The 19869-nt window shown below is 44.2% G+C and overlaps 2 protein-coding genes across 3 annotated transcripts in view; one reads left to right on the plus strand and one right to left on the minus strand.

Moving 5' to 3' along the window:
• Positions 1-185: 185 nt before the first annotated feature.
• Positions 186-1807, minus strand: LOC125761351 (50S ribosomal protein L3). Its single transcript, XM_049422396.1, has 4 exons — positions 1544-1807; positions 1384-1474; positions 1058-1300; positions 186-991 (listed from the first exon to the last, which is right to left on the minus strand). The coding sequence occupies exons 1-4, from the start codon at positions 1594-1596 to the stop codon at positions 251-253; spliced, it is 1128 nt and encodes a 375-aa protein (XP_049278353.1). The 5' UTR covers positions 1597-1807; the 3' UTR covers positions 186-250.
• A 127-nt stretch (positions 1808-1934) lies between these two features.
• Positions 1935-19869, plus strand: part of LOC125761298 (protein singed) — a 36955-nt gene continuing 19020 nt past the window's right edge. Inside the window, exon 1 of one of the 2 annotated variants that reach the window (XM_049422313.1) lies at positions 1935-2205. The gene's annotated coding sequence lies outside the window, so the exon portion shown is untranslated. Of the gene's footprint in view, positions 2206-13837; positions 16382-19869 lie in introns of those variants that run through there. The other variant, XM_049422296.1, reaches the window with a different exon arrangement.

Here is a 19869-nt window from a genome sequence, read left to right on the forward strand (position 1 = left end):
AGTGAAAAAAAAAACATAAATTTCATTAGCATTTGCTGAAAGAAAGCCCTCGGTGGTAGTGAATGGGCTAAAAGAGAAATTTATACTTCTGATCTTCTACGCTTTTAATCGTAATTGATCATAATCTCACGAAAATTGCACAAAATTTGCTTATCATTTTTTTTTACCGAATTTGCACTAATATATGGCATTGTAGGTAATATTTTATTTTTATTTCATTTTAACATTATTCTACAGGCGGTACACCGATCTATTCACTACCTGCGCTGTACGTGATCGAAAGCTTTCGGAAATCGTGCAGATCCTCCAGCCAAACGTCACCGCTGTTCGCCGGCAAGGGTTCGAGCGCGGTCGGGAACGGTGGTGGGCCGGCTGGTCCGTCTTTCGAGCCGGGCTTTCGCAGCGGAAGTATCGTATCGTAGATGTACACGATCCCGTTCGTGTTGCCGGCAATGTTGCTGCCCATCACCCACATTACGTTGTACTGCGGGTTGATGCGTAGAATTTGCAGACCGCGCAACACACGCCACCGGTTGCCCATATGGCCGGGCAGACGTGTACCGGGCCAAACGCGTGCCTTATTACCGCCGGCACCGATGTTGCCCGGTCGGCGGTGCGTCTTCGTGACACCGTGCGACTTTGGCATACCCTTGAAACCGTGCCGTTTCACCACGCCCTGAAATCCCCGGTCCACGGTAAGGCCTCGCACGTCCACATAATCGCCGACGCGGAAGTGACTGACGGTGAGTGCGGTACCGGCCGGTAGCTGGGCTTCCGGTGAGATGATAAACCGGCATAGGTGTTTCTTTGGCAGTACGCCCGAGTCCTGGAATAGCCCAGCGTACTCCTTGGTAAAGAGCGAAGGATCACCGTGTTCCGCGCCAACCAACAGACAACCGTACGGTTTGCGCCAGTTACGGCTTTGACGTGGTTCCTGTGCCGGTCGATACTCTTCCGGCGGGATGTACTTCACCACCTCGTTGTCGATTATCTACGGATGGAAAAGGAAACCGTCGTGAATCGGATCAAACGAAGCATCGATCCTTTACCAACGTACCTGCAACAGTGTGGTACGTATTTTCTGTCCATCCTTCGTCCATAGCGGATATTGTCCAATCTTTTTCGCAATCACACCGGTACGCTTTAAGCCCGGGCTCCACTGGGCTAGCTGACCATTTTGTTCACCAGCCGCTAGATTTAGCAAAGTGGCTTGATTACGCTGGGAAGCTGCCAGTATCGTTTCCCGCTTTACCTCATTCAGGAAGGCTGTATTATCCGTGGTGAATTGTTCATTGTGTAGCTGGCAATGAGAAGTGCACAAATTTTGCATCAAACAAGAATTCTAGCAGGGATATTCCACACTCTTAGTGGGGGGGGACTTACCGTGCGTGTCTTCTTCACGAACCACACGGGATTCCGGAGCCGGGGACGGTTGAGATAGTTTTTCGAACGCACCGGTACGATGGTGTTGCTCCTGTTGGGAAATGCCAAAGCGAAATTGTATCCGTTTGATACGAATTGCTTATGTTTACTGTCTGCTTACCACGATATGGTACACTGACGCAATAGTGAGGATACGGCATTGGACGAAAACATTTTTTCGGATGTGTTTTCTTAGCTTCCGGTACGCTGCAGATTTAAAGCAAGCGAGACGGGGAAGTAAATTTTCATCTATTTCCACCGTACTAGCATCCAAAAGGAAACACCAATGCAAATTTAACTCAATTATGAGAAATTGCCGGGCATTCGATACAGGGATTTGCAACCAAACATGCACGCGATTGAATAACTGCTAACACACCATACACGCGCTATCATGCAATGGTGTTTGTTTTGCTGATCTGTCAAATTTCTCACCACGGTTTTGACAGTTTGTTTATAGTTAGTGTACATAACTGTGTAACGCAATGTAACTGTGCATTTTGACGTTTTTACATATTTTTTTACGTTCTTATGGAAAAGATAACCGTTTGGTAATTTTTCAAACATATTGAAGATGAATGCATCTAGTTAACAAGTCAAGGCTATTTTATAACCTTCAAAACACTTGGAAAATGGGTAGCGAATCTAGCTAGAGCGTTCCATGCATACAGCGGCGCATGCCAAAGTATATTTTTTTTAGTAATAGTTGATCAAATAACATGAATCATTTCTTTCTCCAGGTTCCCTATCAAAATATTAAGCGTGAAACCTTCATCCATGTTGGTAAGTACTATATATTATTATTTTTACGATATATTGTTATTACAACCATAAAATGGTAAATACTTAGAAAACTGCTTACATCCCGATATACGACATCCGCTTGTTAAAGTATCATAACCGATGCAACAAACTAGGAAAAAGTATTAACATTTCCAGATCTTGTTTCTCTTGGCGTAACGACTTACCTACGTCATGCCTGCCATAACTGGCTTTTTTGGACTTCGTTTTACTGATTCTCGGATCTGAGATTTGATATCAATTCTGTTGTATTCTACAAAAGTAGGTCGCGCCAGATCAATCGTACAGTAAATAGTGAAACACGTCTGATATGGGTCGTCTGATCTGGGACCGTTGGTAAATCAAATATATTTAAAAGAATAGGAAAAAGAACAATATATCCTGATCGAATTAAGTAAGTAATGTCACAAGAGCATACATGATTCGCCAATTTCGTTTCGGCTATGATATGCACTTCACGGTGAGACACCAAAAAGAAAAACAGGCTGATGGCGCTAAAAGTGCTGACAGGTTCTTTACCGATCACACCACGCTGCTTTCTGTAGGTCAGTGGTGTCGACCGTACTCGAAACTGCTGATCGTGTGAGGTATGCCACCAGAGAAAATTGTCCAAGTAACGCTTAACATTTGAAGTAACGTGGCTTTAACCCAATATCTTGAAGGTCCATTTTTCATACGCAATCAGCTTTGCATGGTTTTTGTTTTCTTCGCCAGCCGAAGCCTAATTGCTTTATTATGTCCATTTACTAATGTGACGGTTTCGGAAAAAGCGTTCATAAAGTAATTTTATTAAGTTAATAAGTTTGTAATTTGCTTCCCGCGTTTGTACTCTACCTGTGCAACGCCTTCGGTTTATTAAACCGTTAACGACCATCAAACACGCTCCAGATTTTATGACCATTCATAGCCCATGCCTAGGTGAAAGGAGAAAATGCTAACAACCAAAATAATAATAAAAAAAATCCTCACCTTTCCAACCATTTCGCTGCGAACCCTGCACACACTACGCGTGCCGGACGTCGGTTCCACCTGCACCGAAATCGAATCCAAGATAACTACCTCGAAACACATCAAGTCCCAGGTATAATTCATACCGGGCGTGCTAGATTGCATGCACACCGCGGCCGAAAGTGCCCCCCGTGTGTTTCGGCGTTGGCAAAAACCGGCGTTGCACTCCGAAATTTATTCCGAACGGTAACGCGCGCCACGCGATGCGTTGCAAAAGGTGTGCGTGCGTGCATCAAAGAAGCTGTTGCACTGTTGCACGAAATGCAAACGAAATGCACAATTAATAAAAAAACTGATTCGCGGTAAGGCAAGTGGCGTGCCGCCGTCCGGAACACGATGGTATCGTTTTCTGTGCCATTGCCCGTAAAGACGAGCGAGTCGCAACACAAGAGCCGCAAACACACTGCAAAGTGTGAAATACTTGATTTGGGTAGGAGATGAAACGAGGTGTATATATTCCACACCCGATTAACGTACGAATGTTCTTTTAACCGGAACCGGAAAGGAAAGTTATGAAGAATATAGTTAACAGCATGGGAAGATTTCCACAGAGCGTGTGGGGTTTTTGGAAAGGCAAGAGTCGGCGATCGTGACAAAATTGTAACTCACTTCGCTCGCATTGAGCCGGTACGGCGCTCTACAGCTGCACACACGTCACATGATGAAGTTGGTGGACTAATTCTTATCACGCTCTATCTACTTCTTTTTAATGTGCTCAGATGTGTGCCCGGCTATGTGCTGGAGTGATACATTTATATCGGAACAGTATTTCAGCATTCGTTGCCCGATCATGCTCGGATGGGCTATCAAATGTGGCTGACCGTTTCGCTGTTTGTTACATTTTATGATTCATCGAGATCGTTCACGCCTTTCCACGCTAGCACGGCTATTCTGGATGGGTACATTTTCGTTCTCTTGTCCACACCACATCCTCCTTTCTAGCTCCCCTTTCTTTTATTTTTGCGCAAACTTTTCTTTAATGGATGAGTTTTAGGTTCGTTACCTTTTTGGCTAGTCACCTTGGCTCTAGTCAGACTAGCTAATAGAAGAAGCAGTATATGTACAGCTAGGAATCAAATAAAATTTCACTTCTAAACACACCTCAGGAAGAACAGCTTTTCACCAACCAGGTTTTCCCTCGCGGCAAACCCTGTCCAATAGTTTTGCATCATTATGGCGTCACCCTAAACTGCACGCGCACAGCTCCACCAAGCTTGATTTAGTACTTTCTTTTTCCTATTTGCTACTTTATTCGGTGGTTTTCCTTTCGGGGGTACTGGCTCGTTGGGTTTTGGCAGTGATGAAGATGATCAGGCCGCAAAACGCAACGGCATCCGTACCACAATTGTTGCAGCAATTACCATTGACCTAATAAATCGCCTCCACTACCTGTTCGTCCATCACGATCAGGAATATAAGTGCGTTCCGAACATGTAGAAAAAGGCCCCCTCAATTTCGGGGCTGGCCGGGGTTTGATTCCGTGATGCCGGTTTGATACTGCTCGCTTCGGTTGATGAGTTTCACTTTACGGGCGCCATTGCTCCGGACTTACCGATCGCCCGATCATGTCCGAAAGTTTGAGGTTAGTTTTGTTTTCTTTCCGCCTTTTTCTTTCTCTCTCTCTCGCTCTCTCTCTCTCTCTAGCTTTTGTGTTTTTAATCTTTTTAGGATCTTGCATTTTTAGTTGATTTAGGAAGAATGGATTTAAAAAAAAAGAAGGACAGTAAGAGAGTGGCTCTAACAAGTTTAGTTTTCCACCAAATACCGACTCTTCGCCATACCCGTGGGTATTGTGTGTGACCGGGCGAGAGCCTGTTCAGAAAGTGTATGTTTTGATGTCCAGCAAAAAGCTGAAGACCTTGGTTCGTACAGACCTTCCCGTTTATTTCGTGCTTTTTTTTTTGGGTGGTTTGATGACTGGTTAAAGCTAGTAGACAGACAGCAAACACGGAACACGCCGGTCATCTCTATTAATTCATCCTCATCCAATCATGACGGCTTTCTTTGCGTTTCAAAGCCACCTGCACATGCACCCATTATCGGTTGGCCGGGTCGGCTAAAGAAACCCGGCCTCATTCGGCCAGTGTACATCCTCAGGCGGGTTACTGCCATGTTTCGATCGGTTTTCGGGCCTTCGTTTTACGACGAAGGTGATATATATTTATCAGCTTCTCGGTTCAGCCCAATTCCCCGCACCGTATGCAACGATGCTTTCCATCAACTGCGATCGTCTGTTTGTCGTGATTGGAAGTGAAATTTTTTTTTTGGAACACATCGGCTAGTAACAGCAAGAAAACTAGATGATTAATTTATACTTACACCTGGGTTGATAGAGGCACGCTCGTCTGCCTGTGTGCTTATCGGTACGGTTTGAGCGTCCGATCGACCAGCCAACACGGGTAATATCGCGTTGGAAAGAAAGCAACGCGTCGGTTGATTTGCCACTAACGGAGATGATAAAGCAACGCTTCTCTATTTGCTAATGAAGGGAAAATGTGGAAATCGAAAATCTACACAAATTGGACTGAAATTGTGTTGCTTTTTTATCTGTTGTAAAAAGTGTTGTTCGTGCTGCAGATTTTGGCCGTGTTTCAAATTTTCAAGATCCTTTGCCTTGTACTGACGTATGGTAATGACAGCTGCATACTATACCGGCGTTTGACAGTTGTAATTAGTAAACAAAGTACACAAACAGTTGAAGAAATCAAATGTCAACTGCTAAACTGATGCGATTCAAACATTCCCATTATCGCTTCTACTGTTCGACTAAAATCACAATTTGTCGATCAGTTTATTTGAGTTCTAGAAGAAAAAAATACATCAACCACACGCAGTATCGTTACAATTTTGCCACAACAGTTGGACGAGCAATGGAAGCTACCGGCCAGAACCGAATGGTTCACAATTTAATTCAATTTTACGACCACAAAATGAAACTTCTCCACACCGTTGCTGTCGACGGCGGTAGTTGTCGGAAGACGAGTTTGCAGCGATCACTACCCAATAAACACGCACGTGTTTGCCTTTTCTTTCCTTCCAGACGCACAGTTTTGGTTGCGCTTGGCTGCACACGATTCCTTTACTATGGTTTTCATTGCTCACTGCCGTTAATCTTCTCTGTCGTTTTAGTGTGCGTTTTTTGCCAGGTTCTAATCAAGCCAGTTTATAAATATTTAGATAAAGCACCGGTGCAGCACGCGCATTATCTTTCTAGCTTTAAACGTCTATTTCGTTGATGTGGGTTTTGGGCAGTACCCGTTCATCGGTCGGTTACTTACTGTTTGAAATTGCGTGACCAATACATACAACAAGTAGTCCGTCAGCTATCCAGAAAGGTTCCCAGAAGATGTTAGTAGATGTGATGTAACAGGTGTGTGACACACCTGACTACGGAACGTTCTAATCCTGTACGTTCGGAATTATCTCATTAAACTGATTGTGCATTAGAACAAAGCCACGTGATACAATGCTTCCCCCTCAATAGGAAGGGAATTGCCTAGACCTGTCAGGCATTTTACACTGATTCCATTTCGACACACTAAAATAGCGTACGAGGTTAGGGTTGCGAGACAATTTATTCCAATTCATGACACGAACCGTAAACGCGGTTGATGCGAATAACGCCCACATATGCGCCTGGGGCTAGCAGACGTGCCGGTTGGACACGATGCATTTGTTGACATTGCGCGAAAACACCATCCCGTCCGGGCAGGTAAGATGCACCGAAACGAATGACCCGGCAGGTTGCTGCAGCTTGCACAGGAAGTACGAGCGGCAGTCGACCGAGTTGATGTCGGCGAAACGACCTGTTGCGGTGCACGGATACTCCGGCACGGGTCCCGAATAGCTGAAGCTACCGCCGCCACCATCACTCGCACTGTCCAGTGGCGCTATCCGTTTGCTAATGTCTGGTGCGTTTGATGTTGTAAGTTTGCCGGTGCTGGTAGCGATTGTTGTTGATTGCTCCGTTGATGATGATTCCTGCCGACTGACGGCCGGTACGGTTGATGTTGACGACCATGGTTGAGCAGAATGGTCGAGGGGGGATTCTCCTGAGCCGTCCTCAGGCTCACCGCAAAATGTGGAGTAAGCTTCAGATGACCCATCATCCGGCATGTCGTCGGTAACCGTGTGCTCCAGATGAGCTCTAGAGCTAGCATTCACACACCGTGCTGCACCGGTGGAGAACACCAATCCCTGAGGACACTGCAGAAGATGTAAACGTAAGCGTCGCGTCGTTTGTTCCGCTCGCTCGGTAATATCATCCCACCGGCAACCGAAGTACGTGCGGCAGGTACGATCCGTCGGATTTGGTAGCAATCGGTCCGGTTCGCTACACTCCAGCTCTTCATCGCTACCATTAAAACCTTCGTCCGGATCTTCAACGTCTAAAGCAATTACCGGCGGAACCGTAGTCGGTTCACGCACCGGGCAGAGTGACTGAGATGCGGTCTCGCTTCCAACACATCGTGAAGCCGTGCGGGAGAATAATGTACCAGCGGGGCATCGCACCAACACTCTCGCCCAAGCGCCCCTTGCATCACGGGTACAGATGAAGTACGTCCGGCAGTAGGCGTCCGCATCGTTTGCAAAACGACCAGAGCTCGAGCAACGGTTGCGATGTGATCTGCCACGTTGGTTCGTCAACTCGATCTCTCCCGTCTGGTCCGGTTGCTTCAGTGCGGGTAGTACGACCGCGACCGTTTCACCCGCAATTGCAAGATCTGCCCCGATCGCTCCAACAGGACACACGTACTCAGCGCTCGGGACGCAACGTGTCGTCAGCCAGGAAAACACTGTCCCCGCAGGACATTGGGCTAGCGCAGCCTTCAGCGTACCGGTAGCAGTCTGCTGACAGTTGAAGTATTGCTCGCATCCGGTTGCACTCCTATCGGGAAACCGTCCGACCGCGACACACCGGAACCGATCCGCACTGACATCATCATCCGGACATTGGTAACTTTCGGTTGGTACGCATCGTTTCTCAACCTCCGAAAATACCTGGCCCGCCTCGCAGAGGAAATTCCGCGACACGAGACGTCCCCCATGCTCGGCGGTACGTTCGCTCGTACACCAACGATACCCGCGACAGTGCGGTACCGATTCGTCTGGAAAGCGTCCCGGGCTGAGGCACACAAAGTCTGACAGATGACCACCGGTGAATGATGCGTCTGCTACTTGCGCCGACGGTAGCGGGGACGCGTCCAGTGCCGTCTTAGCCGTTGTGGTCGGTTTTGCCGAACCGCACTCAAACTCTTCCTCCAGCACGCAAGCGTGAGCATCGTCGGAAAATAGCTTACCGGCGGGACAACTCTGCCGAATCGGCACGAACACACCCGGATCCTTTGTCTTGAGACAGTTCACAAATTGCCGACAGTCGGTAGAACCGGGCAGTACGAATTTACCGCACTCGTAGCACTCGTACTCGATGGCATAAAAGTCCTCGAGGGTAGCACAATCACTCCCAGTAATGCAGCGCTGATAGCGCCCACTAAACAGTGCATTCACACCACATTCGTCCTGGCGCAGTATGAACGGACCCCGGTCGGGATCGTTATCCGGGATACAGGTCAGGTACGTTCGACAGCTCGGATCGTCCGGATTGGCAAAGCGACCCGGACGCTGACACTGAAAACCATCGCCGGGTGATGGTGAAGATACCGAGTCGAACACATCCGCAGGATCTCCCTCGGTTTGGACTATCCAAGCCACCGAAGAGAGTATATAAACAAACGGCAGCATGTAGTACATTCTTGCTACTAAGAGAGCCAACACCGCACTACTTGCCGACAAGCGCTCCTTATACTCTTACTACACTGGTTATATTCTTGAAGAGAATTGATTTGCAACAAAGTTTGATGGAGCGTGAAATTATTCTTGCAAATGTTTCTAATGATTGGGCTAGTGGTCAGCGCTACCGTCACCAGGTGTAAGGTGTCCGATGAAGCGTGACGAATCGTACTAAATCAACTCGCCGTAATCTAACGCTGCTTTATAGCGCCTGTAGTGCTATCAGTAAAGTTGATGGGATAACTATTCGGGTAAGTGTCCACTGTGTGTGTGTGCATTGTGAATGTGGTAGTGAATCTAGCCGTGTGGGATTTGGAGATCTCGTTTGCTCTCGGTGCACAGCGAAGGGGATCTTCTACTGGGGATAGCTGAACTAATCTAAGTACTTAAAATTTTGGGAGGAGGCTAAAGATATTTTCAACAAGATTTCAACCAGCAAAACATTGTTGTTACTTTGCAAATGTGTTGCTATAATTTTTGCGAGTTTTGGTGGTTTAAATTCCTATTTTGAATATTTTGGGTCACCATCAGTAGAATCTCCCTAGTTGAGGCAGAGTCGTGAACAACCAAATCGACTTAGTTTGGAGGTTAGAATCAAAATTGGGGGGGAGTGAATGAAGAAAACTACACATACACCTAATTATGAGCACAATTTTTCAACGCCATGCCCTTCCGGACCCGGACAGACGGTTTGTGGCATACCGGTAACACATGCAACGTTCTAAGCCTTTCCTTCCGAGCTCCTACTCCTGCTTATCCTTCCGCTATCCATCGGCTAGTCGCCGGCCTTGCCTTCCAGACGGTTTGAGATGCAAATTATGCCGATCCCAGCGCACTGCCGTGTCGGAAGTTAAACAGAAGGAACAAAAGATAGAAGCAAACGGTCGCACTGTCAAAAACGAAGGCCAATCCAAACTCCAGTCCGCTCGGGATCGCTGTTTTGAAAGTGTCAGTTGTCGCAGCCGAGGAAATTGCTAATTGATGCGAGAAGCGTGCGCGCGTCTGCTTGGTTTGCAAGCTGTATATAGCAGCCGGGTAAGAAATGCGAGACAGAACACGAAACAACAGCATAAAACGAAAGGGCGACACATGTGGAGTCTAAACAAGTGCGATTTATGTAAGTGACCTCGGTTAAATGGCCATTGCACGGTACGATCGGGCATGCCTCGGTGTACTGTGGCGCGACTTGACAGCTTGACACCTACGCGCATGGTACGGTTCGTTTATGTAGCGTACCAAAGAAAATAGCCTGGTTCAAATTGATTCTTACAGCTTCCGTTCAAGAGTTGAATTACGGTACCAGAATGTGTTTGTGAGTAAACTCTTGGGTAGATGAGTATCTGAAGATGTGAAATTGGAATAAGGATCGGGGAACCCGTTCGGATATTGCACTAAACCGAAGGCAACATTGATAACAATCATCAAAGGAATAATTGAAAAGCACCCAGTGAACCTGAGAGCGCTTATTAAAACGTTTGTCAATGCACACACGTTAAATAATGGTTATAAAAACCACATTTTAGACAAACAGTCATGTGAGATTTATAGCTCCAGCTATCTTAACGGGTTTGAAGTGGTCGTTAAACAATTTTTTTCCTTCAACAATCGAATGTCACCGGCATTTTGTCATATATGCATAACGTTATATGCAATCGCAGCGTTTGGTATTTATTTTGCGCTTCCTTCAGATTGATGTACTTTTATTGGGATAATTGTGGATGTGTTTGGTGGTACGGTTCTGAGTGATGTGACTGATAAAGGGTTTCAATGACATTTCTAGCATTGCTGCTTCTGTCATTACGATAGTAGAAACACTAAGGAAGAAAACTAATATTCTCTTTCGCTCTATTTTTCTCTCTCTCACCCCTACGTTTGCTCTCTTGTTCATACACATTCAAATATACATAGAAGCAAACACAATAGTGTGAAAAAAAACCAGAAACCATCATTAAAGCTTAATCTGTAAACAAATGAAGGGAAAATGAGGTGAAAGATAGCTTCATTACGATGGGGGTAAGATTGGAAAACCAAAACGGTAAAGAATAGCAATATAAATTAAAGATACATAAAATAGCACCATAGCTAAGTGCAGTAAAAGAAACAAAAGCACCTTACACATACAAACACTCGTCGCAAGCAGACTGATTAGAGCCTAAATCAAATCGACACTCGGCCTCGTGCGAAGCGTGCAATAATGGTAATAAAAAAAAGAAACGATGTAAAATTAGCAACTCGACGCGAATGGGGCTGCCATTTTATCGGCGGGGGTTTTAGGGGCTGTCAAACAATCAAAACAATGCATGATAGAGAAAGCAAACGGCACAGCTGCAAAATTCACAATACAACGTCCGTCACCCCGTCACTACATGCTTCGCAAATGACGCGTTTGCGAACGCCTATAGTGAAAAGAAACGTATTTCAAGCAATTCGCATTAAAATGCATCAATTTATAAAACTTTGCAAAATTACTCTAAAACTTTCTCAAACAGGGTAAGGAACTTGGTTCCTCGAATAACTTCTGGCACAGACATCTGAGGGCATGGCCTTCCAAGAAGAAAATGTAGCCATTGGTGCCATCTATCGATCACAGTTTAAAGATTGGCGATCCGTTGGATACCGACCGATTTATAGACAAAACTTGGTGCAAAAATGAGGAAAATTTAACATTTTCTCAAACAGGGTATGGAACTTGGTTCCTCGAATAACTTCTGACACAGACATCTGAGGGCATGGCCTTCCAAGAAGAAAATGTAGCCATTGGTGCCATCTATCGACCACAGGTTAAAGATTGGCGATCCGTTGGATACCGACCGAGTTATAGGCAAAACTTGGTGCAAAATGAGGAAAATTTTCATTTTTTTCTTCAATTTTTTGATTTTTCTATTAATTTTCACTCTTTTTTTAATTTAAAGCATTACTTGAGTGAAAAGAAACTCATTGCAACCAATTGGGATTAAAATAAAACAATTTTATTTTTTTTGCAAAATTTCTCAAAAAAAACGTAAGGGGTAAGCCTTATGAAATTTTCGAGTTGAAAATTTTTGGAAATTTTTTTTCTGATTTTTCACTCTTTTTTTAATTTAAAGCATTATTTGAGTGAAAAGAAACTTATTGCAACAAATTCCCATTAAAATATATCATATTTTTGAATTTTGCTATATTGCTCAAATATGAAGAAAATTTTACATTTTCTCAAACAGGGTAAGGAACTTGGTTCCTCGAATAACTTCTGGCACAGACATCTGAGGGCATGGCCTTCCAAGAAGAAAATGTAGCCATTGGTGCCATCTATCGACCACAGTTTAAAGATTGGCGATCCGTTGGATACCGACCGAGTTATAGACAAAACTTGGTGCAAAAATGAGGAAAATTTAACATTTTCTCAAACAGGGTATGGAACTTGGTTCCTCGAATAACTTCTGGCACAGACATCTGAGGGCATGGCCTTCCAAGAAGAAAATGTAGCCATTGGTGCCATCTATCGACCACAGGTTAAAGATTGGCGATCCGTTGGATACCGTCCGAGTTATAGGCAAAACTTGGTACAAAAATGAGAAAAATTTTCATTTTTTCTTCAATTTTTTGATTTTTCTATTATTTTTCACTCTTTTTTTAATTTAAAGCATTACTTGAGTGAAAAGAAACTCATTGCAACCAATTGGGATTAAAATAAAACAATTTTATTTTTTTTGCAAAATTTCTCAAAAAAAACGTAAGGGGTAAGCCTTATGAAATTTTCGAGTTGAAAATTTTTGGAAATTTTTTTTCTGATTTTTCACTCTTTTTTTAATTTAAAGCATTATTTGAGTGAAAAGAAACTTATTGCAACAAATTCCCATTAAAATATATCATATTTTTGAATTTTGCTACATTGCTCAAATATGAAGAAAATTTTACATTTTCTCAAACAGGGTAAGGAACTTGGTTCCTCGAATAACTTCTGGCACAGACATCTGAGGGCATGGCCTTCCAAGAAGAAAATGTAGCCATTGGTGCCATCTATCGACCACAGTTTAAAGATTGGCGATCCGTTGGATACCGACCGAGTTATAGACAAAACTTGGTGCAAAAATGAGGAAAATTTAACATTTTCTCAAACAGGGTATGGAACTTGGTTCCTCGAATAACTTCTGGCACAGACATCTGAGGGCATGGCCTTCCAAGAAGAAAATGTAGCCATTGGTGCCATCTATCGACCACAGTTTAAAGATTGGCGATCCGTTGGATACCGTCCGAGTTATAGGCAAAACTTGGTGCAAAAATGAGGAAAATTTTCATTTTTTTCAATTTTTTTGTTTTTTTTAATATTTTTCACTCTTTTTTTTATTTCAAGCATTACTTGAGTGAAAAGAAACTCATTGCAACCAATTGGCATTAAAATAAAACAATTTTATTTTTTTTGCAAAATTTCTCAAAAAAAACGTAAGGGGTAAGCCTTATGAAATTTTCGAGTGGAAAATTTTTTTGAAATTTTTTTCTGATTTTTTTAATTTAAAGCATTATTTGAGTGAAGTGAAGCTTATTTCAACCAATTGGCATTAAAAAAAATCTTTTTATAAAATTTTGCAAATTTACTCAAAAAAAGGAAAGGCAATGTTGTGTTCAGTTTGAAGGGAGGAAACAGATTGACGTTAACGGTAAAAGGATCTCACGCAAAACAAAAAAAGGGCAACAACAGTACACAACCATACACATCCGGGTTAGGAAACCTCCGCCCAGGTGAACTTCCACCTTCCCGCGGCCATCTTTTATACACACACAAACAAGCGCACACATTGGGCATAAACACTGACGATATGCTTCATATTGCACCTGTTTCTGTATAGCTTTAATAGCGTTTGATGGGTTTTTGCTGCTTTGCTTCCCGATCGACCGGATGTGTTGGTCTGGCCCGTTGCTACCGTCGCGCACAGATCCCGCAACCGGTTGCAGTGGCGGGATGATTTATCAAGGCGCTTCGTTGCGCTCCGGAAAACAATGCCCCCGGAATGTGTGGCCACGGGACCGACACAAAAGCCAATCTTGCCGCCGAGCGGACGCTAAAAAGGGGGGAGTAGGTTTTATCACCCCCACGAGCACCACAGGTTGGCGTGCCCGGCACTGTGCGATCGCGATTTTAACGCGCCTCGCTTCCCACCTTACCCCAGGCCCCGTTTCGCTCTTTACTCAATCGGCGTGAAAGCGAGTTTTCTTCCTCCATAAACAAGGGCCCGATGGTCTTGCGACGGGCTCATCGTCGTTTCGTTGATCGATACCTGAACACTGGGCAGAAAACCGCAACCCAAACTCGTGCCAAACGAAGCTAAACTTGCGTTTTCCCCCTCTTTTTGAAAAAAAACGGCCTAATGATTTATCACCTGCCGAAGGTGTCCAGTAGCACTAGTACGGTGAGGCTTTCCACAGTTTTCCACGTGCGGTAAACTGTTTTCGTTTTGCTCCGATACATTGAAGACTGTGAAGGAGGGTGGAAAAGGGGAGAAAAATAAAACGAAGGTGCCATAAAATTTCATGAGCTTTCCACAACCTTCGAAACGTTATAACCCTTTCCGTGCCTCTTCTCCCCTCATCACTTTCCATCAACGAGGGAGAAAAGTATGATGCATTTTAAGGCGAATCGTTCCAACCGATCCAACGGATGAGAGAAGACGAAAAGTTTTTCCACGAATTTCCACCATGGAAAACAAATGCTCTAGTCGCGATGTTCCGCGATGTTTTTTTTTTGTTTCCTTCATGCCCCCAAGGGGATGCGGGAAATCCTGTATCGAATCGATCGATCTTGCCCGGCAACATCCGGCTACCGTTCTATGGTTGAATGAGCGGTAGGTGATTGTAAGTTTTATCACACCTTACGGGCTGAAGCTTCATCGTACCTTTCGCTCCGGAAGCTCATCGACCTCACCCGAAACGATGAGCTCTATTTTCACGGTGGGCTGAAGCCGAGCTTCAAACCGGGGAAAATGCGCAAGAGCAGATGATCTGTGTATGATTTTTTGGTTCGTATAACAGGGGTTTTGAACTATTAATGAATAAGCTGGAGCGTTCCAAGTGTTTGTTTAATAGAAATATGGAATTGTGCTCAAGAGTATCAGAAAGCATTTTATTTTACTGTGATATTTTGTATTTGATTTTTAAGCTGATTGGTGGAATGATGTTTTTTGCAATGAAATATTTTTTTAAAAAAGAAATTTAATCATGCTGCAGATTGCTATAACCCTGCACTCAGCTTCAAAGGGGTGAGAAAACGTACACATTTATGCTCTTCGATTTGGCTGGAGCTTTTGCAGAAAAGCGAACCCCATCTTTTTCCCACCCCCCCGTGAAACGCCGCGTATCGCACTCTTTCACTCTCACGGCGCACGCTCTTTCTCTCTGGGATTTGTGCCGAATAATAAGAAAAATTTAGCTCGAACGCATCCCAATTCGAGCGATCGTTGCTTGGGTCATATCTCTTTACGTTTCCAGGCTTCTTCCTTGCAGCATCACGCACCCATGAGTGCTGGGAGAGCGTCGCGTTCTCTCTCTCTTTCGCTGTCGCTCTCTTTTTTTTCTGTGTGTGTTGAGGGTGGTTGTGTCGGTGCGTGCGCGGCGGTATATGCGTGGTGGTGGTGTGGTGCGTGTCGGCCGATGCGCTCCGTTACTAATAACTGTGTAAGCGGTACGCCGACCAACTTCATTTGTGCTCCGTCAGCCAAGTCGAACGCTTCGGTCTCAGCTCTACCCTTTGCGAGTAGTCGAACCAAACACCCGTGCGAAAGGTACCATCCTTCCTATCTGCATAGTCTGTTGTTGAGCCAGCGCAGCGTCGAACAGGTCCTGCGTTACAGGACGGTATCAATCAAACCAAGATCAAACCACAATAAGCGTTTATAACCCAAACCCCCCCTTGAGGAGCGTCATCTAGCGAACCCCGGCGTTACAAGCTAAAAAGGTGAAGAAACTCTCGAGTCTCGAGTACACAGTGTTTATTGTAGAGCATCCGTTACCCGTAACGCGTACGCGCTTTCGTAGTGGTGTGTCCCGTGTGTCCTAAATTCAATCAAATCCGTTCTAATCTGTGCATCGATACACCGTTGTGTCCTGAGAGCCAAAGATCGTGTTCTGTTCCGCGGTAAACACATAGCGCTAGCAGAAGAAAAGAAAGAAAACAAGCTAACAGTGTGCAATACGTTTAGAGTTTTGTGAGAAAAGCGTTGTAATCAAACCCAACCGGCCAAAAGGATCCGTCACTGCCACAGCCAGACTACTAGCAACTATCTGTACTACCTCTACCTACTGGTTATACTACTGCTACTACGCTCACAAACAACTACCGTATCCAGCCCAACAACAACATACGCATCCTCTAGCGGCGTCCTTTGCGGTAGGCATTACATCTTATTTATTTTTTTTTGTTTTAGGAAATTCTGTTTCATTTTGTATCCTTTCTAACGTGCAACGCGCAGTACACCGTTTGTCGATACCGGCCGGTGTCATACCGGTGGGAGTCTTTTCTTGTCTGTGCTTCTTCTCGTCCTGATGACTTCATTCTGTGCGCATGTGTGGTTTATTATGAAAATCCTCCAGAAAAGGTGTGTTTGTTTGTGCGTGTTAGTGTAAAAACCCCGTGCGTTAACGCACAGACGATGTCAGTGTGTGGGTGTGTTATACTTTTTTTTCTCATTTCACATCCACTTCTGATGTTATCGTCCTGTTTTAAGATATTCCAATTTTTTTTTTCGAAAATTTTAATTTTTGAGGAAAATTGTTCTCCTCAATTTCAACGCAACTAGGAAAGATTATGTTTTGGAACTAACAATTAAAACTCTTCACTTATAATACAATTTTGTTGATATTTCGTCTATGAAGAATTACAACCGGGGACAGGTCGATTTGTTTGAGTCTTCCAAAAAAGGAAAAGCGGAAAGGTCTTTGACTGCTTGGGCGATTGTGCTGAAAAGGTGCTTCTGGTGCCTTCTCTGGTTCCTTTCCTTTTTTGTCTCATCCACCTGGGTAGCACCGGTGGTTCCGTGCTAGATTGTTATTTGATTAACAGAACAAAGGGAATTACCAGGAATAGTTGCAAACCAAACCCCTAGACTCAGACATAGGGTGGCGTGAAAGAGGAACGCGAAGCGTGAGGGAGGAAGGAATCGAAAAAGGTGATAAAAGAAGAAGAAAGGAAGTGGGTATGGCACCGTGACTGCGCAAAGGGAAACGAACCTTTTTTCCCCGTGGTCTGCGCATCCGTGGCACAAAGCGTAACGAGCGTTAAAGGAAACCTTCCCCCGGTAGGAAGCGAATATTGGAGAAAAAAAAATACTAAATCTAAATATTAAACGGGAAGAAAATCATTGCGAGAGTTTGAAGTAATAATTTGCACTTTGCTCAATGTTTTTTTTGTTGTTATTGTTGATTTGTTTGCTATTTATAATAATGTAAAGGAAACGCTAAAAGAAAATCTCTAAGGGGGATCGTTTATACCGGTACAATTAAGGAGCCATGAATGCACTGTTTTGTTTTCTCGCTTCTTCTTTGCTTCGGCTAAAGCAAGATGTGCGTATGTGAGTGGTAGTGTGCATTAAGAAGAAGAAGAAAAAAAAACGCAAAATAAAGATGTATTCTGCTTTCGCTCTGTTTACCTGTACCCGTGAGAGAAACCAATGTGAGTGCATACGCACCACACTCACCGGAACGGAACGTTCAATTGGCGATCGATCGACTCGCACTCAATTCGGATGAGCGCGATCGATTCGTTTCCACAGTGAAATGAGATGATTTGTGTGTGCCCATCATGGAGGATTAACGGCGGAACGGATCGATCTCCGGTTGCCCGAGAGATGGGGACGGAACCGGTGACGTTATGCTGTCAGTGCACCTGTTTGTTTGCGCTGTTTCTCACCTGCAACTTGGTTCATCTTCGCTAATGCTTGGGCTCGCAGTGTTTCGTTTAAACATTTGGTTAGTGTGTCTCGTTCGCTAATTATTCTTTACCGGAATCCATGAACACGCATGCTCCTTTAGTGCTTCGGTGCAGGTCTCTCCATTTTTGAAGAAACGGGTTCAAGAATGTTAGTTGGGTCTTGGTACTGGAACCAGTTTTGTCAGACACCTCAGAACTCACAAGTCTACACAATGTTTACTTCGAGTGTAATATTAAAATAATATATTTTTCTACACAAAACCATTGCACAATACTTTGATTGAGACCACGTGCTTGGGAAACACGTGGCAGATTTTGAATGTTGCGTCGTGTCTCGCGTCTTAGAGGATTTCACTTACCAGATCCTGTTGGTGAAGTAAAAGCAAATCAAACATGCTTCTTCTCGTGTTTGTGAGCATGTGTTTGTGTATATGTTTTTTTATGTTTCTTTATCGTCTTTCCATTTCTCTTTTATGGTCTGCATCCAATTCCAGCCAAAAGCGTGTACAGTGTGTGTGGTGTGCAAACGAGAGCAGAAAGTTGCCGCAGCACAAAATGCGAGCTAGGAGTAAGAAAAAAAAGGGCAAACAAATGCGCCAGCCGATAAGCGCGAAACATGTTTTTCTATGTTTCGCGAAGCGCGCTGCGCCTGCTCATTAAGGAAGATTTGGTGCGCGGATGGGCAATAGGGTGGACAGAGGGGGATAATAAGGCTTTTGCCGTAAAAGATTTTCTATCAATTGTGAAGAAGCATTATTTGCATCGTACACAAAAAAACCCCCCGATGGTTCCAGCCGTGGTGCTGCTCACTAATTGGGTTTTTTGGTTCGAGGAACGGGTTGCACATATAAACATGGCGAAGATTGAAAAAAAAATAACGATAAAAGAAACGAAGAACGAAACATCTCCACAAAGAGTCAAAAGAGTCAAAAGTCAAGCGAGAGGCACGGTGCTGGTAACATTACCGGGCATGCATCATCACTGCGAAAAAAGGAAACATTTTCACGAACCATTAGCGCACATTGATTCGCGCATCACTGTCATGGGCGCATAGCATCCGGCCCTGGCGGGCATTTCGTCTACACTTCCCAAGAAAGCTTGGCGTGAAGAATATCCTGAGAAACGGAGGGCAAGGGAAGTTGATTGATGTCAATTTCCTTCCAATAATTTATTTAGCCACTAAAGAATCATGTTTGATCGGGTTTGATTACCGGGAGTTCCGCTGTAATAATAGTTCCTGTCATCTGACAGCCGATCAGCTTGTATTGACAGATGTATTAAGGTTTTGCTGACATGTTTACTGCTTCCTTTGAAAGTTCATATTTCATTGGTGAAGAGTGGCTTTCGATTGATCTTCTTCAATGTTTAAGTCGGGCTACATCTACTGACACGATAGGTTAGATATATCCTATATGTTATATCTTTATTATCATACTATACGACTCTGGTCTAGAATTTCCAACAAAATCCCTTATACATTGGAATGTTTTTCGTACAGTTAAAATAAAGATAAATTCCTCTGGTATTCCCACTTTTTCACATCTTCTGCCGTCTTCTAGACACAGAAGAAGCGGGTAGTTTAATGGAGGTATTTTTTTTTGTATCCGAGTTCCCTCAAAGAAATTGCCCTTAGGCTTAGAGGCTCTGGCAAAAAAGGATAATTATGCATGGTGCTGGTATTTCAATTCGCACCGGTACTTCGGGAAATGTTGCTTCCAGCCAACATCTCACCAAGCAGCGGCTGATGATGATGATGATCAGTACATGCCTTCGGCTGTCCAATTATAGAACCCACAAAATATATATAAGCATATCCTCCCTTCTTCACCATCCAATCTCTGCAACGGAGAATTCGTCCAAGATACATGCACACATTGGAAGTTTTGGTGTGCAATCGAGCATAGAGAATGCGCTGTGGAGGTCTTTTTTACGTTTTGGGACCTTGAACA

This window comes from Anopheles funestus, chromosome X, assembly GCF_943734845.2.
Source record: "Anopheles funestus chromosome X, idAnoFuneDA-416_04, whole genome shotgun sequence".
Taxonomy (NCBI): Eukaryota; Metazoa; Arthropoda; class Insecta; order Diptera; family Culicidae; genus Anopheles; species Anopheles funestus.